We start from the raw sequence: 24,126 nt of genomic DNA, 5'->3' as shown, positions 1-24,126 counted from the left end.
AAGAGCATGTATAGAAGGGTTTATTTCTGGACTCTGTTCCATTGGTCTATATGTCTGTCTATATGTCAGTACTACACCATCTTGATTACTGTTGCCTTACAGTATGTTTTGAAATCAGGAAGTGTGAGGTCTCCAATATTGTTCTTTTTCAGGATTACTTTGGCAATGTAAAATCTCTTGATTTTATATGAATTTTAGAAATTTTTCCTGTGGAAGTTACCATTGAGATTTTGATAGAGATGGCATTGACTCTGTAGATTGTTTTGGGTGTTATAGACAGTATAACAATATTAAATTTTCCGGTCTGTAAACATGGGATGTTTCACCATTGTGTTTATGTCATCTTTGATTTATTTTGGTTATCTCTTATAATTTTCATTGTACAAGTCTTTTGCCTTCTCAGTTCATTCCTAAGCATTGTATTCTTTCTGAGACTTTTGTAAACGGGGTTGTTTTCTTAATTTCCTTTTCAGATTAGTCATTGTTCGTTTATGGAAATACAACTCATTTGTGTGTTGATTTGTATCCTGCAAATTTGCTAACATCATTTATTAGTTTTAGTGGGTTTTTTGTGGAATCTTTAGGATTTTCTATATATAAGATTATGTAATCTGGGAACAGATAATTTTACTTCTTTTCCATTTAAATGCCTTTTATTTATTTTTCTTGTCTAACTGCTGTGACTAGAGTTTCCAGTACTATGTTGAATAGAAATGGCAAGAATAGGCATCCTTTCCTTGTTCCCATTCTTAGAAGAGAAACTTTCCGTTTTTCGCGATTGAGTATGATTTTAACTGTGGACTTTTCATATGTGACTTTTATTATGTGTAGGTACTTTCCTTCCATTCCTCGTTTGTTGAGTGTTTTTATCATGAAAAAGTGTTGAATTTTGTCAAATGGTTTTGTGCATCAATTGAGATGATCATGTGTTTTCACTTCTTCATTATGTTAATGTGATATATTATACTAATTGTTTTTCACATTCCCTTCCTTGCATTCCCGGTGTAAATCCAACTTGTTCATAGTATACAATCTTTTTAATATGCTTTTGAATTTGGTTTGCTACATTTTGTTGAGAAGATTTGCATCAGTATGCATTAGGAATATTGGTCTGTAGTTTTCTTGTTGTGATAATGGATTTACATTTAAACACTATTAGTGAGTAGCTCCTGAGAAATGCCCTACATTGCAAACATCTAAACTGGCTTAAGGGCGCTATAAAAGTTGTTCTATGTATAATGTCATGTTAAAAACATTTGGTGAAATTTACTAAAGAGAATTCAGAATTAAATAGAAATAGAAATATCTTAACACCTCCTTTTGTATTAAGGATGTTTAATTCCTTGCTGCCAAAGGAATGTCTTGTAGGATGTGGAGAGGAAATTCTTATACATACATTCTTATAGAATGCAGAAGAAAAAAATGTCTTCCTCTGTGCTTGATCTGATTTCTAACATTATGGGTTTCCATGGTTGATTGGTTGGTTGGTTGGTTGAAAAAGGTATGTGTGTATGTCAAAGAAAATTTTGAAGATTTCAACACAATTATCTCAAATCATATAATTTAAACTAAAATGGGGGTATTAGCTGTCATAATGTTCAAACTATAGCCCCATAAAGGCTATTTCTCAATACTAATAGACTGATTTGGAAGTCTCTCACACAACTTTAATACATATTTTACTTCTTGATACATTTCCTTACATTCATTTGAAACATAAAAATTAGTTGAGGCCGGGTGCGGTGTCTCACACCTGTAATCCTAAGCACTTTGGGAGTCCGAAGTGGGCGGATCACGAGGTGAGGAGATCAAGACCATCCCGGCTAATGCAGTGAAACCTTGTCCCTACTAAAAATACAATTAGTCAGGCGTGGTGGCACGTGCCTGTAGTTCCAGCTATGCAGAAGGCTGAGGTAGGATAATTGCTTAAACCCGGGAGGCAGAGGTTGCAGTGAGCCGAGATCGCGCCACTGCACTCCAGCCTGGAAGACAGAGCAAGACTTTGTCTCAAAGATAAATAAACAAATAAAAATTAGTTGAAATTCTATCTCAGTTATGAAAGGTAGCTTTATTCTTTTGGTTTTCTATTTTGAGTTATGATTGAGAAATAACCTGTGGCAGAAGTTTTCTTAGCAATTTATTGTGGCCGTTGCACCTGTTTCAAGATTCCTCTAAACAGAAACAAAAGTGAAATAAATTTGTGGAGTTAATAATAAAAATGTTATTCTCTGCGGTATTTTTTTTTTTTTTTAAGACAGAGTCTTACTCTGTCGCCCAGGCTGGAGTGCAGTGGCGCCATCTTGGCTCATTGGAACCTGCGCCTCCCGGGTTCAAGCGATTCTCCTGCCTCAGGCCCCTGAGTAGCTGGGAATACAGGCGTGTATCACCACGCCTGGCTAATTTTTGTATTTTTAGTAGAGACACGGTTTCACCATGTTGGTCAGGCTGGTCTCGAACCCCCGACCTCGTGATCTGCGCCCCTTCAGCCTCCCAAAGTGCTGGGATTACAGGCGTGATCCACCGCGCCCAGTCCATATTTTTTCATTTCATAGAATATCCGGATAAAAGTCAGAGTCAAACTAGTTTTATAATACTGAAAAGTTTTGCAAATACAGGCATGTCACTTAATGATGGGGATATGTTCTGAGAAATGTGTCATTAGGTGATTCCATCATTGTGCAAATGTCATAGAGTATACTTACATAAACCTAGGTGGTATGTAGCCTATATGATATACCCTATTGCTCCTAGGCTGCAAACCTGTATAGCATGTTACTATCCTGAAGGCAACAGGCAATTGTAACACAATGGCAAGTATTTGTGTATTGAAACATAAAGGTATAATAAAAATATGGTACTATGAATACAACTTTATGGGACTACCATTGTATGTGCGGTCCATCATTGGCCAGACTTTCCTTATGGTGGCACAAGACTACATAGTAAAGGGTGAAGTAACCAGACTTGGAGATGGGGAGGAGGGAGAAGAATGCCAGATGTATGTTTCCTCCCACCAAGACTAGAAGGCATCTAGTATCAGGCAACACACTTATTTCCTACTCCTACACAATCATTTCCTACTCCTGTCTCATACTTGCCAGAATCTGGATTTTTTTTTTCTTTATTGTCAGACCAGTAATGCAGTTTTCATATTTTGTATAACAAAAAAGTTGTAGGACTTTTTCTTCTTACTATGAAAATATGACTCATTAAATACATAACTTTTAGTACTGGCTATTTGTATTCTTATACTCTTAGTCACAAAGATTACTATGTTTTACAAAATCAAAAGGTTGTTAATAGCAGCTAGCATGAATTCAGAGCTTGCTATGTATTGAGCACTGGGTTTAAACACATATGCTCGATTTTATTAGATCCTTATAGTAGTAAGGTAAAGAATACACTTGTCACTGAAGTTCTTCAGTGCTCAAGACTCAAGTGCACTATAGCAAGACAAACACCAGGAAAACATGTAACTCTGCTTTGACTACTTTAGCAAGTGAATGGCCCAGTTTGGGAAAGCAAGACAAACACTGGATCCATAATGGCTTTTTACAGCTGATAGGAATGCAGAAAAAATAGAGCCATTAACTACTAATACTATCTTTGCAAGCAGGTGAGCAGTACATATCTGACTTCAGAAGATTTTATTGAAATCAATAGATGATGGTTAATAAAAACAAATATTCTCAGCTTTCCTTCTTTCACTTGTCCTCTGACAACCACTATTTAGCTAAAACTAAATGGATTAGAGATATAAGATGATGAATAACAACTATTATTAACTTTTGGGAGCATATAATGTGAGTCAGCTACTACACTAAGAAGTTTACATAGATTCCCTTAATTTTCTCAATAATCCTATGACAACTGTACTTGTATGAGCAACCCCATTTTATAACTGAAGATACTTGAGGCTTCAAGAGGTTATGTAAACATGTTCGTGGTCAACAGTCATTAAGCGGTGAGTGACATTCTCATGAGATTAATGAAATCATCTGTGTGAGATACAAATACATCTATTGTGTATGTTTGTGTTTTTAAATGGAGACCAGTGGTATGACAGAATGAAGTCCTTTTATTATTCAGTCAAGATCTGATGTGGCTATTCGAATATAGGAAAAACTGATGTTTTCCTTTTTTAGTTATATTAAATTAACTTTAAAAATAATAACTTTATCAAGATATAATTCACATAACGTAATTTGCTCATTAAAATGTTTGAGTCAAGAGTTTTTAGAAGATTCACAGAATTGTGCAACCATCACCACAATCTTTAGAATATTTTCATCATCTCAAAAAATACTTTGTAGCCTTTAGCACTCCTCCCACTGTACCCCCCCATACCCCTGGCCATAGGCAACTACCAAATTACTTTCTGTCTCTGCAGGTTGTCCTATTCTGGATACTTTGTATATGTGGAATCATACAATATGTGATCTTTTATGACTGGCATCTTTCAAGCATGTTTTTGATGTTTCCATCCATGTTGTAGAATATTAAATTAACTTTTTGCATAAGAATAATTGAGCTAGAAAAGCATTGGCTGTATATGTCTACAGAATGTACCATTTAGAAAAGAAACAATTCCTGGAGACAAATGAGGTATTAACTAAAATGTAAAGATCTAAAACTTAGCTTTGAGTCTTTAATAAGCTACCATTCATGTTTTGCTTTTACTAGGAATGAACTTTTAATGTTTTGGAGCTATAAATGTAGTTTCTAAAGACATCTTTGTTTTTAAAGAAATGACATCTGCAGGCTTTTTCTTAGTGTTTCTAGTAAGTGTGTATGAGTGTGTGCACTTGTATGTGTGTGTGTGCATGTTTAGTGACTTTACATGTGTATACATACAACTGTACACAGTCATATATGACTCTGGTGGTACATGGAGTCTAAATTTAATTGTAAAATCGAAGGAGTTCTAAAATTAGTTTTAGTATAGTAAGTGGGATATAGTAAGAATGTCCTACAATTTAAAAGCCTATTTGGTTATCCTGAATGGATTTTGAATGTATTCAATACTAGATTTGTGAGTGACTGTGCCTTTTTAGGAAACAAAAGAAAGGCTGTAATGTAGAAAGTATATGGAATAAGCATAACATCTGTCCTAATCTAATTTTCAGGCACATCTCCAGACTTCAATTTGGCTGAAGTAACTCATGCCACAGACCTGTGCACATGCCTGGAATTGAGAGACACAGTTTAAAAGACTTCAGATTGCTTTCTGCCTTTTGAAAACTCCTGAAAACCATCCTTTTGGACTCTGGAATTCTACACAGCTCAACCAAGACTTTGCTTGAATGTTTACATTTTCTGCTCGCTGTCCTACATATCACAATATCGTGTTCACGTTTTGTTAAAACTTAAGGGTGTCAGGAGTTGAGCTTGCTCAGCAAGCCAGCATGGCTAGAATGAGCTTTGTTGTAGCAGCTTGCCAATTGGTGCTGGGCCTACTAATGACTTCATTAACTGAGTCTTCCATACAGAATAGTGAGTGTCCACAACTTTGCGTATGTGAAATTCGTCCCTGGTTTACCCCACAGTCAACTTACAGAGAAGCCACGACTGTTGATTGCAATGACCTCCGCTTAACAAGGATTCCCAGTAACCTCTCTAGTGACACACAAGTGCTTCTCTTACAGAGCAATAACATCGCAAAGACTGTGGATGAGCTGCAGCAGCTTTTCAACTTGACTGAACTAGATTTCTCCCAAAACAACTTTACTAACATTAAGGAGGTTGGGCTGGCAAACCTAACCCAGCTCACGACACTGCATTTGGAGGAAAATCAGATTACGGAGATGACTGACTACTGTCTACAAGACCTCAGCAACCTTCAAGAACTCTACATCAACCACAACCAAATTAGCACTATTTCTGCTAATGCTTTTGCAGGCTTAAAAAATCTATTAAGGCTCCACCTGAACTCCAACAAATTGAAAGTTATTGATAGTCGCTGGTTTGATTCTACACCCAACCTGGAAATTCTCATGATTGGAGAAAACCCTGTGATTGGAATTCTGGATATGAACTTCAAACCCCTCGTAAATTTGAGAAGCTTAGTTTTGGCAGGAATGTATCTCACTGATATTCCTGGAAATGCTTTGGTGGGTCTGGATAGCCTTGAGAGCCTGTCTTTTTATGATAACAAACTGGTCAAAGTCCCTCAACTTGCCCTGCAAAAAGTTCCAAATTTGAAATTCTTAGACCTCAACAAAAACCCCATTCACAAAATCCAAGAAGGGGACTTCAAAAATATGCTTCGGTTAAAAGAACTGGGAATCAACAATATGGGAGAACTCGTTTCTGTCGACCGCTATGCCCTGGATAACTTGCCTGAACTCACAAAGCTGGAAGCCACCAATAACCCTAAACTCTCTTATATCCACCGCTTGGCTTTCCGAAGTGTCCCTGCTCTGGAAAGCCTGATGTTGAACAACAATGCCTTGAATGCCATTTACCAAAAGACAGTCGAATCCCTCCCCAATCTGCGTGAGATCAGTATCCATAGCAATCCCCTGAGGTGTGACTGTGTGATCCACTGGATTAACTCCAACAAAACCAACATCCGCTTCATGGAGCCCCTATCCATGTTCTGTGCCATGCCGCCTGAATATAAAGGGCACCAGGTGAAGGAAGTTTTAATCCAGGATTCGAGTGAACAGTGCCTCCCAATGATATCTCACGACACCTTCCCAAATCGTTTAAACATGGATATCGGCATGACGGTTTTCCTAGACTGTCGAGCCATGGCTGAGCCAGAACCTGAAATTTACTGGGTCACGCCCATTGGAAATAAGATAACTGTGGAAACCCTTTCAGATAAATACAAGCTAAGTAGCGAAGGCACCTTGGAAATATCTAACATACAAATTGAAGACTCAGGAAGATACACGTGTGTTGCCCAGAATGTCCAAGGGGCAGACACTCGGGTAGCAACAATTAAGGTTAATGGGACCCTTCTGGATGGTACCCAGGTGCTAAAAATATACGTCAAGCAGACAGAATCCCATTCCATCTTAGTGTCCTGGAAAGTTAATTCCAACGTCATGACGTCAAACTTAAAATGGTCATCCGCCACCATGAAGATTGATAACCCCCACATAACATATACTGCCAGGGTCCCAGTAGATGTCCATGAATACAACCTAACACATCTGCAGCCTTCCACAGATTATGAAGTGTGTCTCACGGTGTCCAATATTCATCAGCAGACTCAAAAGTCATGCGTAAATGTCACAACCAAAAATGCCGCCTTCGCACTGGACATCTCTGATCAAGAAACCAGTACAGCGCTTGCTGCAGTAATGGGGTCTATGTTTGCCGTCATTAGCCTTGCATCCATTGCTGTGTACTTTGCCAAAAGATTTAAGAGAAAAAACTACCACCACTCACTAAAAAAGTATATGCAAAAAACCTCTTCAATCCCACTAAATGAGCTGTACCCACCACTCATTAACCTCTGGGAAGGAGACAGTGAGAAAGACAAAGATGGTTCTGCAGACACCAAGCCAACCCAGGTTGACACATCCAGAAGCTATTACATGTGGTAACTCAGAGGATATTTTGCTTCTGGTAGTAAGGAGCACAAAGACGTTTTTGCTTTATTCTGCAAAAGTAAACCAGTTGAAGACTTTTGTATTTTTGACTTTGCTAGTTTGTGGCAGAGTGGAGAGGACGGGTGGATATTTCAAATTTTTTTAGTATAGCGTATCGCAAGGGTTTGACACGGCTGGCAGCGACTCTAGGCTTCCAGTTTGTGTTTGGTTTTTATTCTTATTATGATTATTATTATATTATTTTATTTTAGTTGTTGTGCTAAGCTCAGTAATGCTCTTCTAACTACAGTGCTCAATAAAATGATTAATGACAGGTTGGGGTTCCCCTGTGCTTTTACCAGTAGCATGACCCCTTCTGAAGCCATTGGTAGAAAGTACCTTGTCCTCCAAAAAGCTAACATACAGTTTTGAAGCAGCATTGAAACTTTTGTAGCAATCTGGTCTACAGACTTTTAACTCAAGAAGCTAAGGCTAGACTTGTTACCTTCGTTGAATGATGTTAGTTGACTGTACTGTAATGTTGTATCAACTGAATTGAATGTTTGCCTTTAAACAATGAGTTTTCTTTTTCTTTCCTTTTTTTTGTAATAAAGAGGCTTAGAACAAGCTAACAGGCAATAGAAATATGTATATCAAATTTTTTAATGTAACAACATGTTAATTGTTATCTTATTCTTTTTATCTTTAGTAGACACTTTTAAAAGAAAAGACAATTTTGTTGTGTTTAACTCACCAACACGTGGTGTATAATGAAGACAGAACTATAATAAATTAGTTTTGTTCTGATTTTTTAGAACAATTGCAATAATGTATCATTTATAGTTCTTGCTAGTTGCAGTGGTAATATTTTTCACATCCATAAAAACAACCACCAAAATAAATCAGCTGTAGCATGTTGCTTTTTAAAGCTAGGCCCTAAAAGGTTTTAATTCTTTTTCTAAGGGAAGAAATGCCTATTTTAATTAAGATATTTTAATGAACGGGATTTCTGTATTTTAAATAGTACTGACTAGCACATAATGGGCAGTGGGAGGATAGTTCATATGAAGGAAAAAAGGTGTATTGTTGTATCCCTTGCATAAAGGTAAATATATATATACACACACACACACACACACACACACCACATACACACACCAATATATTCATATACGCACACATCCCAACCTGTCACACATAATTCTTGTGTATATATATGAATATATTGGATATGTCATTTCTGTAAGAGTTTTGTTAAAACCTGATTTTCTTTTGTAGTATCCACATTCTTCATCAAAGTACAAAAACATCTATGAAGTGTCCCAAAATGTATGACATGTTATTTCTTTTTAACAGTTGTCTATATGCTTAGACCCTAATTAGTCTCTCTATCTGTGTGGCGATATCTGCTGAGACAAGTAAATGATTAACAGAAAACAAAACAACTTCCATACAATTGACGTTTTTCATCCAAATATACATAGACAGTTTTGGAGAATTGTTTCAAGATTACAAAGCAAACGTGTGTAACATTTAAAGCAGACGGAACTAGGTTTAGGTAGAAGGCCAGTTCCACAAAGGGCAGAGGGATGGGATTTAATAGGTAAAGAAGAACCCATTTGAAAATAAAGGTTGTTTCAAAAGGCAGCTGCCGCCAGGCACACACCATTCCATCAGACAGGTGCCAGACAAGCAAAAGCAAGGAAAAGTTGACAGAAAGTCCAGGTGATGTAGGCTGAGGTATTTTTCTTTGGCAATATCCTGGTTTTGTGAATCACTTAAAAAAAATCACTTTCTTCCCATTCTTAGGGGTTTTGGCAAACAGAATTTCAGATCTTGAAACAAATGAACTGCAACAGAAAAATAAGAAGTACCCGAGCTTAAAGCATCCCTTCCCAAAGCCTTCATTTATTGGTGAGAAAAACCTGGGCCCAGGGAGGGCTTGCAGCTTACCCAGGTCGGACTCCTGCTGGTTCAGTGCTCTGCACTCCATGGATTGTTCTAGGCCCAGCAGCCTTTTAGGTTCTTGTGCGGGGCCCCTCTTTTACAGTTCTGAATAACCTCTGGTGCGCCTGCTTCAAAAATGCAGTACATCCTCAAGTTCCCATTTACTCAGGATACATTTTAGCACAGGGCAGATCAGATGGTGTCTCTATCATTAGTACTGCAAAGTATGTATGGCAAACACACAGAATTGGAGCAGCGTTGAATGCAAATTTGGGGTGTTTCCCTTGAGGAGTTCTTGTCTTCAAACGTCTGCAGAGAGTAGTGGACCATATTACAACTTTCCTTTCCATCCGTGAACTATGAAAAGGGATGGCACTGATGCATTAGACCCTCAGCAGCCCGCAGTTGCAAATCTGCGAGGCTTCATTCAGCCCATAAAGCAAATATTTGAACTTAGACAGAATGAGCACTTAAATACTGGTGCAATAAATGAAGGGGAAAACCTCAGCCATTTCTCCATTCTGAAGATATAGCAAGCACTGGGAAATCCGAGATTTTTCATCAACAATATCTTCTGCCAGCCCAGTTTAGGGGAAAAAAATCCCTTTTACATTTTTCTTCAGTAAAGTACTGGAGCTTACTTTTCCCTGTCTGTGCTAATCAGTTGATTTTCAGCTGATAGAAAACAAAATGATAGAGTACTTTTTTCCGTGGCCAAGTATTTTCTCATTTGTATTTAATTTGATAAATTAGACAGCCAGTGAAATTAGACATCAAACTAGGTCCTGATTGATAATGAATGTTATGTCACATTTAACAGTGAAGCGGTTATTATAGGTCACTTTCTAATTTCATATTTTCCCTTTTGCTTTCTGCTGCCCTCAGGGTATATAGTGTATCTCTAACCTGATTTTTCAAGGTTATTTTTGGAGCAGTTTCTTAAAACAGGCATTCCCTAACTTGCTCATTTAATTAATGAAAAATTGAACTGATGCCATGGATATAAAAACAAATGCAATGTTTGATTGCCAGTGTTTCTGATTTGGCAAAAAGGAATCATCTCCTTTTTTTTTTTTTTTGCAAACAATATCAAAGTGCATATTTTCTCTCATGTGGTTTCTATTTATTCAATCATTCGTTTGCTAAGGACACCATAGTCAACCCTTTACTTGGTGTTTGCTTTCTATTTCTGTATTCATTTTCCAAGGCATTTTCTTTTCTTTATTACTGTTTTCACCATTGTTGGGGTAGGGGGAAACATTTTAGATCTCCAACACTTTGCTGGGAAAAACCATACTTTTTCCCTTTCTATTCACTGAAAAGGGAAGTGTAACTACTTCTGATGCATTCTAAGTACAATTGCAAATGCTTTCTTCACCTCAGTTCTTTCACTCTTGCCTTGCTTGCAAATAGACTTTTTTTTTTAATCATTCAAAAGGGATTAGCTTGGAGGAAAAAAAAATGTTTCTTTAAAAATTGGTGATTCAGAATCATTATCAGGAGGTCTAGAATAATTTTGGCCTGGAATCTCTGCAGGACTTGATCTAATCTGGTGTGGACAGTCCCCCTGCCCCCACCCCCGCTTCCCCCATATGCACTGATAAAAAGGAGATGCTGAGGGAACTAATGATTTTTACATCTGCTTGTTCAACATTGCCCAGAACAGGTAAACAGAACTCAATGGGTTTCTCATATTAAAGAATTCCTAGAAGACTTGACGGCGGGAGATGACAATGCAGGCTTTCTTTATGTCTTCAGATTTATTTATCTTTTCTTCTTTAAGAAACTGTATATGCTGGGAATCTGAGGTATATTCCAAAACTATACTTATATCAGGCTAAATTTTAATTCTAATCTTGAACTCCCCAATACTATTTTCCGTTACACACTCCTAAAATTTTGAAATGTATAGATTTTGTGGAGAAGACACCAAACTCACTCTTTCTTTAGCACTAAACCATGGAAAGCTTTTATAAAATTAATGACAAACTCAAGTGTTTAGCTCCAAAGCTTAAATGGGGAAATGTGAAGTTCATATAAATTGAGCAGTTTGCAAGGGTATCTGACATGCCTGAAAACACAGGGAAGAGCCAGACACAATGGCTCTTGCATAATTACCAAATTGTGGCGTCTGTGGATATGTTTATATTTAGGAAATCATCTAGGCCCCTCCCAAGTTTATATGGATGCGGTAAAACATGAAAGTGGCATTATGTAATTGCCCGCCTGACAGCCCATTACATCAGTTATATATTAAATATGAAGCAAATCCAGTATCATGCACCTCATGAAAGTAGTTCTGGTCACAAAGTGGGTCAGATCATGCCTCTCCTTTCCACCTAGGCCTCCCTGTCTCCCTCCCATAAGATTAGATTGACAAGGTAAATTCAGCCTGGGCCCTGACAGAATGATCATGAATTCCTAATAAGGGGGGTATACTGAATTAATAAGGTAGCATTTTAATGCATCAGTCTGCATATTAGCATGCCTCATTCATGTAAACAGAAGACAGTGGTCATGAGGAGAAGGAAAACAAACCATATAATTGGGGCAGACAGGACTACATTTTTACAGCTGTGACTTAAGGAAAAGTGAGGAGAAGCATTTATTGTGCATCTAGCCCTCTGCTAGGAGCTTCACATAGATTACTTTGCATCCTTTCAGTTGCCCGTGTTGTCCCTATGTTAGAGAATAGTGTTTACTCAGCCTCACAGAGCCAGGCAACTTGCCTGAAATCTCACAGCTGGTAAGAAACAACTGAGACTTAAGACTGTATGACTAAAACCAGTAGTTTTCCACCTGTATAATGGTCCACAAACTAAATCTAGGTCAGGAATAGAGAACACATAACCCCCAAATATTCAGCATTTGAGTCAGGAACAATGGAGCAGAGGCAAGGTCTAATTTAAGACTCAAACCTGAGATCAATATGCGGAAACCACAAGCCAAAGAGGAAAAAGTAAAGGACAGGTCTTCCATGGCTGTGACAACAAATCCATACAATGAACTGGAAGAAACTGAAGCTGCAAAAGAAAAAAAAACTAGTCAAGCAATCAGTCAAAATAAAAGTGAGTGGGAGTAAAAGTAGGTCCCAAATATGGCCACATTTTGAGCACTTGTTATGCTTCAGATGCCGTGGTGAACACCTGGCCTGTATTATCTTGTGGAATCCTTAATAACTTTGTAAAGTAGGTATTCATGTCCCCATTTTTCACATAGAGAAACTGAGCCTCAGTTCATCACTTATAAGTGATGACGCCAAGCAGCCCTGGCTGTCAGACTCCCAGGCCCAAGACTAACCATGAAACTATGTTCTAGCTGAAAAGGCACTCAGAGTACTGGACTGGCCATCTCATTGGCCTGGTGAATTCAGTTCTTTCCTGAGAATGAGGAACAAAGAAAAGAGTAGGTGTCATAATCTTGCAAGGAACCTCCCCACAGAAGGCTTGTTAATGTGGCATTTCATGCCATAGCCTTAGATAAAAAAGAAAATGCTACCTTGCTCTTTTTATTTTTTAACCATTAAAGTTAGTCTCCCATTTTAATCATATACCACATCATCCAGAGCAAAGACATGTTCTGATGCTGTAAGTAATTGCATCTTAACTTTCCTATAGATCATTCTGGGGGCTGAGGGTGCTAGGAGGATAAATTCCCTGGAGAACTGTTAGTGAAGAGTTTTATGCCTAATCCTGTGTCTTTGTGATCTCAGTCACCCTTAGTTTAAAAATGTATTACTTTCAATCTTGTAAGAGGCAGACTGGTTTAAGTATCTCCTGTGCTACTGAGGAAACTATGAAAAGAAGGCGACTGTGAATATTAACCAAAATATATGCTCTTATATTATTTTCCCACTTATCAGAGTACCACACACTTATTAACAGTACTTGATTTTACCAAATTTTATTCTAACTGGCTTAGGGGTGCTTCCACCATCATAAGATGGTTCGTGTTTGCAACTCATTTAAAAATCGCATTTTTTATTCTGATTGTAACAGTAGTATATGTTTACTATAGAGAATCTAGAGAAAAATATTTATTACAAATAGCATATAATTCCACAACTCAAAACCAGATGAGATTTTGGTACACTTCTTTCTAGTCTCTTTTTTCTCTGTGTATATATTTATATATGTAGATATACATATAATTATAAAAATATATACCTTTATGAGTATAGAATTAGCATCATAGTATATATAGCTTTGTACACTTTTTTCTATTATGTAAAATGTAAGCATCTTTTTATATTATTAAACTATCTTGGAAACCATGGTATTAAAGGCTGTATAACCATCTATCATACGGATATTTAGTAATGGAATAAGTCCTTTTGGAAGCATTTTGCCTCTTCCATGTCAAGCACCAGGGACATGAAGATGAGCCCACCCTGCCCCTGCTCTCCAGGGTGTAGTCACAGAGGAAGATAGACATCCACGTAAAGGACCATCCAGTATGATGACTACACGGAGAAGATGAAACGGCACAACAGCACAGGGAAGAAGAACCCTGGTCAGATTGGGGAGCTCACATTTCAGATTTCACTACTTAAGCTCAGAATGAAAAGATGAGCTGAGGGCTTCACAAGCAAGCGTCCAGAGGGAGGGCATCCTAGGCAGCAAACAAATTGCCGTGATCACAGACTTTCCAAGGATGTGGAAGAAGTCTTCCCGGAGGACTTGGGGACTCTGGAGGCCTTCTGATAAAGGAGAAGGGGCTCCTAAAAATACAGGGTAACTACACTGGAAGCTGAAGTAGGAGAGAAACTACAGCAAGGTTTTGTGCAGAGGGGAGAGGGAGAGGCTGGGTTGTATGAGGAGCCTATGGTCCCCAGATGAAGCTTTATTCCCAGTTTAATTTTTTTTTTTTTTTTTGAGACGGAGTCTCGCTGTGCTCCCAGGCTGGAGCGCAGTGGCCGGATCTCAGCTCACTGCAAGCTCCACCTCCCGGGTTCACGCCATTCTCCCGCCTCAGCCTCCTGAGTAGCTGAGACTACAGGCGCCCGCCACCACGCCCGGCTAGTTTTTTGTATTTTTAGTAGAGATGGGGTTTCACCATGTTAGCCAGGATAGTCTCGATCTCCTGACCTCGTGATCCACCCGCCTCGGCCTCCCAGTTTAATTTTTTAAGCCATTCCACATAATCACTGGGGGGAGTGCCTTCCTGGTGAGATAAGAGAAGCTCGCAAGAGCAATTTGATAAACCTTCCAAGCCCTGGGGCCTCAGTGTGGAACCTCAGCTGTGGTAATATGTAAGACACAAGCATTAAACAGATGTGAGATTGCCCTAATTGCTTAAGACTATCCCAGTCAGTGGCTTCCACTTAGTACAGGTTTTCTTTGGTGTCTGTGGTGTCAAGAAAATAGGAAGTACATGTTTGGAAAATTGAAACTGATTTTGTGGTGTTTAAAAGCACAAATGAATCCTCTTCAGCTTGTCTTTTGCCCACTAAATACAAATATTTCTAGTTCACTTGCTTAGACAAAATTCTGATCCTTTTCTTAGTGTAACAAACAAGGCCTTATACTTGGAATAGTAATAAAGAACAATTCATACTTGGATACATGTACCCTCAAACTCCATATTGCACCCCTCCGTTTCCAAAAGTAAAACAGGTCAAAGACATTGTAGTGTAACTTAATACAAAATACTTCTGAATCTAGATTCTACTCCTATGGGATTTTCCTTGGGTTTTTAATTGGATTGACTTCTGATCATAGAAATTCCTGATAGCAAGAAGAGATTGACAGAAAAGGTTATTTTCCCCAATTCTGCTCTTAACAAGTATATGGGTGGACATTATACTTCTTGTTGTTTTGATCATTAGGAGATTTGTCTGAGGCAGATTCCATCACCACCTCCTCTGAATTATTGGTCTCTCTTTGGAGAAATACTCAACTGGCCATCTTACAAAAAGCTTAATTTCAGTTCATTTCCCCAGACTTACAAGTTATAGTTAGCTTCCCATTAACTACATAAATTGAGAGGAGCAATTTGTAAACAATGAAAAACACTGGACCATCCAAAAGCCAATAGAGGTTTGTTGAATGAATGAACTCATTCACAACTTTGACTTTGGAGTGAATAATAAGTTTTTGCTAGAAGCAAATGCATTCATCTCCCTGGTTATACTTTGTTTTGTCTTGTAATAGATTTTTGGACTGTTGCAGAGAGCAAGCTGGCATTTGGTTGATTTGGGGAAACAGATTGCATTTCTTAAATTTTCTTTCTTTCTTTTCTTCCATATTGAGACCTGGGAAAATTTCCCTTAACTTCATTCCAAGTTTGTGGAAATCATACAACCCAGGACATCTTGCTTGGGCTGAGCCACTTGTAATGATCTGGGATTGTTTGGATTTGTGTTCAGCTCCCCAAGGTGCTACTCTGAACGTACAACTTAACAGCTTACATTTTCTGGGCACATAGCAACTTTCAGTAGATTTGGTAACCATGCAGATGAGTACCTATTCTTCATAGTTCAGTGGGGTACACTTTCACAGTTCCTCAAACTCTGGAAGCCTTATTCAAAAGAGTACAGCCATCTTTTTTTTACCCCAGCAAAGCTTGCACTTTGGAAATGAATACCAGAAATTAACACACAATCTTCCTCTTGTATCACAACTACTAAAGGTCAGGTTAGGGAGAAGTTTGGGAAGGAGTAATGACACCAGAGGAGGAAGGGAAAGAAAGCCACACAGCCACTGTGGAAATGTCAAACCGTGGAGATGATGTAGTCAGAAAACACTGCTTAGGGGCAGAGTGGTAGACATCTCTCTCTCCCCCTCAAAGCTCTGTAACATGAGATCCTGGTGGGAGTGGACAAATTATAATTGAAAGTTTGCTGAAAGAAGAGCCTTTTAAACTGGCCTCTTAGGAAACAGTCCTTATCTTTTTCCCTCTTCTTTTTCACTTTCTCTAAGCAAAGCTGTTCAGAATTTCTACAATTACTCATAACACCTCTCTCATTTGGGTTCTCTTCTTCTCTGTAGGCAACATCCATTCTGGGGAGCAAGGAAAACTCAAAGTTGGATGTAGAAGAGTGGAGGCAGAGGTCTGGACTCTAAGGATCCTAAAATTTTCTTTTTAAGTTGTCCTGGCCAGTCCCCCAGGGAATATGGAAAGAGGCATCCAGAATAAAAGCTCTTTCCATGCATTAAAAAAAAATGCATATGATAGGCTTGACCATCCCTTGGTTAGTCATCTTGAAGGTGAAAGAATGATGGATAAAGTCTAGAATGGCTAGCAGTCAGAGCCAAATGGCTTGGTCAATTAAATTCTAACCCTAGTCTTTTCTCTTCCTCCATGAAAAGTATTAAGCTAATTAAGCTACTTATCTTTTCTAATTTACTGGCTTATACTTCCACATCCCTACTTCTTGTTCGCTGTATTGCAGTTCCACTAGACTGCTTTTCAGAACCTTGGTCATACCTTCTCACATTCACATAGATCCTCTCACTGAAATGCCTCCTCCTTTTTCTCCTGCTTAATCCTCACTCTTTCCTTGGAGCTTTTTAGACAAAGCCTTCAAAGAGCTCAGATTAAGTTAGTTTTGCCTGTCATACCGTCTTATATTAGGCCGTTCTCTCCATCTTAGCAACCATCATGGCTGCTGACTTTATTCACCACTGGAAGATATTTGCCTTATTCACTACTGCATGCCCAGGGCCTATGACACATGGCCCCAGGTAACTTCTCAATTATCTTCTCCCCCGTTTCTAAATAATGAGTAAATGTATGCCCAACTTCTGACCCAAGGACCGGGCACTTAGGAAACACAATTTTAGGAGCAACCCTGCAAACTCTTTTCTCTCACCCCAATTTTTTCCTGCTATTCTCCCCCACCACAATAGCATTTCTACTTTTCCTTAGAGAGCACAGTCCTTGTATTTATTTGCTGTGGCTGCCATAACAAAGTACCATAGACGGGGTGGCTTAAACAACAGGAATCTATTTCCTCATAGTCCTCAAGGCTAGAAGTCCAAGGCAAAATGTTGGCAGGGTTGGTCTCCTCTGAGGCTCTTCTCCTTGGCTTGTAGATGGCTGTCTTCCCCTTATGTCTTCATGTGATCTTCCTTCCATGTGTCTGTGTCCTATTTCCTCTTCTTTTTTTTTTTTTTTTTTTTTTTGGAGATGGAGTTTTGCTCTCGTTGCCCAGGCTGGAGTGCAATGGCATAATCTCAGCTTACTGCAACCTCCACCTTATAGGTTCAAGTGATTCTCCTGCCTCAGCCTCCCAAGTAGCTGGGATTACAAGTGCCCGCCACCATGCCTGGCTAATTTTTGTAGTTTTAGTAGAGACAGGGTTTCACCATGCTGGCCAGGCTGGTCTCACACTCCTGACCTCAGGTGATCCACCCGCCTTGGCTTCCCAAAGTGCTGGGATTACAGGCATGAAGCACTGCTTCTGGCCCTATTTTCTCTTTTTATAAGGACACTAGTCATATTATATTAGGGTCCACCCTAATGACCTCATTTTAACTTGATTTTCTTGAAACAGACCGTCTGTAAATATAGTAACATTCTGAGGTACTGGCAGTTAGGAACTTTTGGGAGACAATTCAACCACAACAGTTGGGGGTCCTGCTTGGATGACTATGTCTAGGTAGTTGACTGTCATTGTGAATCCTGGGTAGGGCATACCCTTCACAATGACATACGAGACAAGTTGGGCTTTTCTCACTCACCAAATGGGTGCTCCCAACCTGATATGTCTCATCAAGGCATATTGATAAAAATTTGAGGAACCTTTATAGACCATTTAGTTCAATACCCTTGTTTTGCAGATGGAGAAACGGAGGCCCAGGGAAAAAGAATAATTTAGCCAAGCACTCTCAACCTGTGACTGGAGAATCTGAAACTAGAACTAAAGCCTTTCCTATTTAGAAATAGGAAAACTTAAGCTTTCCCCCCAAATTTTCTCACCTTGCATTATGAGGACAATTGCCTGAGGCTAATTTCATTAAGTCTGTTGAGGAGGAATAATCTACGGTCATATATATATTTCTGGCTATATATATATTGCACCTTCCAACAGGCACCAGTCAGTGACAGTCTTGCTGTTATCTCCTATAACGTGTAGAAGTTCCATTCTGTTTTTACCCCAACACCCTGCCTAGATCAACTGCGCTGAGCAAAACCACAGGCAGCAACCCTCAAGCCCATTTCTATTCTTCTGGATAAAAAATACATTTTTTTTTTCAAAATATAGGGGTGTCATCTTTTTCCCTGCCATCTTGTAAGGGAAGATAGCAAGACAGAAATAAGTCCTCCTAATCTTTTCAAATACCAAAGCATTCCACTTCCCATGCAATCATTTTGAAGCTCTAACATGAGCAAAAATGATAGCTGTCATGGAGAAAAGAACTCTTAGTTTGAAAAGATCGAGTTCTAGCATATAGAATCCCCCAAACCAGTTTAAATTCATGAGTCATACAATATATCTGACATGTCACCAAATCCTCCCCACACCCAAGGCTCAACAGTTTTTGAAATCTCAACACATGCTTTCTGAGGAATTTCAGTTTGGGATGAAACTAGGGATTCTGGTGGAGTGATCTGTATAGTAGTCACGGGAAGGTCCTTTCACTGAATAAATACTTTTTGAGCAACTATTATGTGTTGGGCATAATTATGGGTGGTCCTCTTTACTGGTTAGAGTCAGCATGGTAGAGAGGACTGACATTACCTCATCACAGAAGACACATCCCTCAGACCTCACCTAAGTGGAATTCCAGAGAGCCTCCTTGATTTAAGTGGCTGTGGCTTTCAAAAAGTGTTAAGGGAATTCAGGGAAAGGAGAGATCTCTTAGAACTGTGGAGGGAAAAACAGGGGCAAATATTTTTTTGTGGAAGGATTTAGAGATGAGGTAACACTGTGGCAGGGCCTCAGAGAACGGGGAGCATTTGAACTTGGGAAAGTCGGGGGAAGAGTAAAGAAAAGCATGAACCAAAGGAAGTCTGAAGGAAAATGTAAATTATGGGGTACTTGCAACAATAATTAGTTCAGTTGCTGGACTGGTTCAGGGGGGAGAGGTGGTAAAAATAACAAACTTTTTTGAGCCTTTACAATGTTCCAGGGACAATGGTGAGCACTTTATATGAATGATTGCATTAATCTTCAAAACAATCCTATGAGACAGGTTCTCTTGTTTCCTCCATTTTATACATGAGTAAACAGGAAGCTCAGAAAGGTTAAGCAATTTGTTCAAAGTCACAAGAGGCAGAATCAGGTATTTAACCCAGAATCAATGCTCATCACCACGACACTATCCTAGAATTATATTATGAGGAAACCTGTATGCTGGAGTGAAGGCCTGAGACTATCTTCTCTAAGTAGAGGGGAGCCACTAAAGGACTTTGAACAATGAGAATGACATAATCAATGTCATTCTTTAGGAGGGTCAAGGTAATAATACAATGATCAAGGATCAAGTGTCCAAAATACATGCAAAAAAGACCCCCACCAAGGCTTCTTACAAAAAGTTCAAAAAATAAATAAATAAAAGTGTAGCTTTCAAGCACCAAGGTCATTTCCCTGCTTCAGCTACCATTAAAGAACTGAGGCAGTTAATAAAAGAAAGACAGTCCTCATCCTTCCCCACCTGTATTTCATGAGTTGCTTAAGGACATCAGACTATGGGGCACCAGTACAGAGGGACGAATGAAGCAAATGTTCACTGGTGGCTGTTGGAAGGTGCAACACACAAGTTTCTTCATCTTTAAAACCAGCATGGAAGTAAAGATCAATTACCCATAGAAGTATGGGGACTACCTGTGACAAATGATTAATCCCAGTGGGTGGCCCTACTGCCACCTTGCTCCCTTTCTGCCTGCAGTTGTATGAGCCCCTTAGCTCTTTGGATATAAAGAGATGGATATAAAGTGGATGATGCGCTTTTTATAGCAATGTAACGCAACAAAATGTGACAAGATATGGAGCAGAAAAAACAGATATAAAAATTACTTCAAGGATGCAGTGCTCACTTTTGTAATCCCAGCTACTTGGGAGACTGAGGCAGAGGAATACTTAAGGTCAGGAGTTTGATACCAGCCTGGGCAACATAGCGAGCTCCCATCTCTAAAAAAAATTATTTTTAACTTAGCTGGGTGTGATTGCATGTGCCTGTAGTCCCAGCCACCCAGAAAGCTGAGACAGGAGGATCCCTTGAATGGCCAATGGCTATCTACAGCACATTCTAGATCACGCTCTTATGAAAAGATTCAGTCCCCTGGTGCTGGCTTTGTAGCAATAGCTGACTGTACTCTGATGAGGATGCTTTGTTACTTAAATATCTTCCTAGCAGAGAACTCACAGCAGTTTTCAAATGGCACTTCCACTCATCACTGCAGCACTCCTGAGAGGCAAGAGAGGTTCAAGCCTCATTACTTCTATTTAAGAAAGAGGAAGGGCAATGACTGGAGAACTACCCTCTGCCAAATATTAAGGAGCAAAGCAGCTGTGGGGTTGATGTTGTGGCTCAGCTCAGATTCCCCTGTTCCTAGCTTTTTACATTAGACCATTTAATTCTATCCTTCAATGTAAGTTGGGAACTAACATATGCCCGAAGGTTTTAGAAATAAACCAACTCAATCCCAACTCAACAAATGGGGCATATTTGTTACACTAAGTAAATTGTTTTCAATAATTATTATTACGAAGTTTGTTTGCCTAAACTCATACAATTTCCTATGTGAGAAAATCTAGTCAACAGAATCACAAACTGAATAATTTTGTTGACTGCTTCATCTGGCTTTTTCTTCCTTTAAAACAACAAACAAGTAACCTTACAACAGAAGTTTCCTTCACATGAATTCATGACCACATCATGTGGAATTTATTATAAGGCAGCCATCATGAGCCACATTCAGAAGAACAGACTCAGTTATTTAAATACTCAAAGGACATATGAGAATAATAAATTAATGTTCTGGAAGGGTTAAAGAAGAATCACTGATATCAAGCCCTTCACATTCCAGACACGGTTTAAAGCCAACAAAAGTGAAATCACTTATCAAAGGTCTTACAACTTTTGAGCAAGACTCAAATTCTGTTTTCTTTAATCCAAATCCTGTGCTCTGGTACAGGTATTAGAAAGTCTCCTTAATAGTCAGTACCTCCTTGGGTTTCCCAATGGACATATATAGACAGAGATACCGTGGCTCAAGAATTCTGAGGACACTTCACTTATCTCATAATGACAAGATCCATCATGGAGGTAAGCAAGCACAAAGACCCAATGACTCAAAACACCATACAATTTTTGTGCATTTAAAATTTTATCATAATTTTAAAGACATTCAGGAAAATTACAAGAATAATACAAAGAATTCTCATGTACTTTTTACCCAGATCCTCCAAATGTTAACATTTGACTACATGTGTTTCATTTCTCTCTTCTGAACTCTTTAAGAGCAAGTTACAAACACGATGTCCATTTATCCTTAAATACCTCAGTGTGTAATTCCTAAAACAAAGAATGTTCTCTTACATGACCACAGTACAATTTATAAAATCAGGACAATTAATATGGATATAACACTATTATCTAATCTAGAGTCCTTATTTGGATTTATCACATTGCCTAACAATGTTCTTTATAGCAAAAGGAAAAATCTAAGATTAAGTGTTTCACTTAGTGTTCATGTCTTTTTAGTTTCTTTCAATCTGGAATAGTTCTTGAGTCTTTCTTTGTATTTTATGATATTGACATTTTTGAAGAGGGCAGGCCAAGGTTATAGAATGTCCCTCAATTTGGTTTTGTCAGATCTTTTTTCAAGATTAGATTCAAGTTTCACACTTTTGGCAGAAACATCACAGAAGTGATGCTGAGTTCTTCTCGGTGCGTCATATCAGAAGGCACAGGCTACATATATATCCCATATTCCATAAGTCAATTAGGTCATTTGGTTAAGGTAGTGTATCAGGTTTCTCCACTATAAAGTTATTCTTTTACCCTTCGTAATTGTCTCATGAGGGAAATGCTTTGAGACTATGTAAATATCCTGCTACTCCTCAAACTTTCACCTACTAGTTTTAAGAGTCATTGAATATTCTTGTCTGGATTAGTTATTATTATGATGTTTGCCAAATAATGATTTGATAATTTCATCTTCCTTTCCACATTTATTAGTTGGATTTTGACTATAAGAAATAGTTTTCCATTTTCATTTGTTTGTTTTTTGTTTATCTATGGACTCATGGATTCTTATAATACTTTATTCAATACATTGTAATTCTTTATTATGATTATTTATTTTGGTTTTCCAGTTGTCCCAGATTTGGCCAGTGGGAGTTCCTTCAAGCTGGCACCTGTGTCCTTTTGACCTGTCCCTTTGTCCATCATTATTTGAGCACTCAAAGAAATTTACTCATAAGAAATGACAGAAGTTAAACAAGCTATAGGAAGCAGACCCTGAGAAAAGGATTTAAATACAAGTATTTGGATTTTGGAGGTAATTCTCGGAGCCATTGGGCAGGAAATGAGGCAGTGAAATGGGAAAGGGAAGGAAACCAGGAAAAGGTATTTATTGCGCAAGTAACCAATATGAACAGCTAGGGCTAAATCTCACTTGGAGACCTTGAAAACAGCAGAACATATGCTTCAGTTACCCCACTTAAAGAATGAGGAAACTAGAATATTCATACACTGTGGTAAGCAGAATCATGTCCACCACCCACCAAAAGATGTCCATGCCCTAATCTCCAGATCCTGTGGATATATCACCTTACAAGGCCAAAGGAACTTTGTTGACATGATTAAGTTAAGGACATCGATACTGAGATGGGGAGATTAGATTGGATTAACTGGGTGGTCCCAATGTAATCACAAGGGTCCTTACAACAGGGAGGCAGAAGAGTCAGAGTCAGGAAAGAAAATGTGACCAAGGAAGCAGAGGTCAGAGCAATATGGAGCCACAGACCGTGGAATTCTAGAAGCTGGAAAAGGCAAGAAGTCAGATTCTTCCCCAGACCCTCCTAAAGGAGCACACCCCTGACAGCCTGTTGAGATAGCCTGGTGGGACCTGTGTCAGACTTCTGACCTCCAGAACTGTAAGATAATAAATTGGTATTGTTTGAAGCCACCAAGTGTGTGGTAATTTGTTACAGCAGCAGTAGGAAACTAATATACATACCAACTCTCATCAGCCATTTTTAAAGGATCGTTCTGGGGGTATTTATTCACCAGTACTTCCACTCTGCATGCTGTGATTGGAGGAGGCCTCAGGCAACGAGACACAGATGTAGACATCTATACTCAGACTGGTGTAAATTCAACAACATAAGGTCAGAGCACTGACTGCCCATACTACCAGACTTCCTAATCCCCTCCAACACTCTCTTCTGTTACAACAATTCAGTCATTAAATAAGCAGTGAGGAGCATTACTGAAAGAGGCCAAAGCAGCACACTTTGATGTTTCTCTCTGTGGATCTCATCTCAATGTGTTACTTTCTTGCTGTGGGTTCTTGGCAATTTGAGATAGAGGACGTTGTCTATTATGACTGAAAAAGCCCCCAGAGAAAGACAGAGGCTTATAAAATTTTGGTATCATTGGTAAAACTTAGCTTCACCATATACTCTGCAATACTTAACAAGTATCACAGATAAGACCGAAGGTCAGTTTACAAACATCTACAT

The 24,126-nt window shown here is 38.7% G+C and overlaps 1 protein-coding gene across 2 annotated transcripts in view; it reads left to right on the top strand.

Annotated features, from left to right (window-relative positions):
* LRRN1 (leucine rich repeat neuronal 1) overlaps positions 1-8,358 on the top strand; it is a 47,711-nt gene extending 39,353 nt beyond the window's left edge. For both annotated transcript variants that reach the window (XM_025375278.1, XM_025375279.1), the window contains exon 2: positions 5,127-8,358. In XM_025375278.1, the coding sequence (XP_025231063.1) occupies positions 5,406-7,556 (2,151 nt within the window). In that variant the 5' untranslated portion in view covers positions 5,127-5,405 and the 3' untranslated portion in view covers positions 7,557-8,358. The remainder of the gene's footprint in view (positions 1-5,126) is intronic.
* Positions 8,359-24,126: the final 15,768 nt, after the last annotated feature.

Source organism: Theropithecus gelada, chromosome 2 (assembly GCF_003255815.1).
Source record: "Theropithecus gelada isolate Dixy chromosome 2, Tgel_1.0, whole genome shotgun sequence".
Taxonomy (NCBI): domain Eukaryota; kingdom Metazoa; phylum Chordata; class Mammalia; order Primates; family Cercopithecidae; genus Theropithecus; species Theropithecus gelada.
Note: the sequence above shows the minus strand (reverse complement) of the source record. Positions and strands in the feature narration are given on the sequence as shown.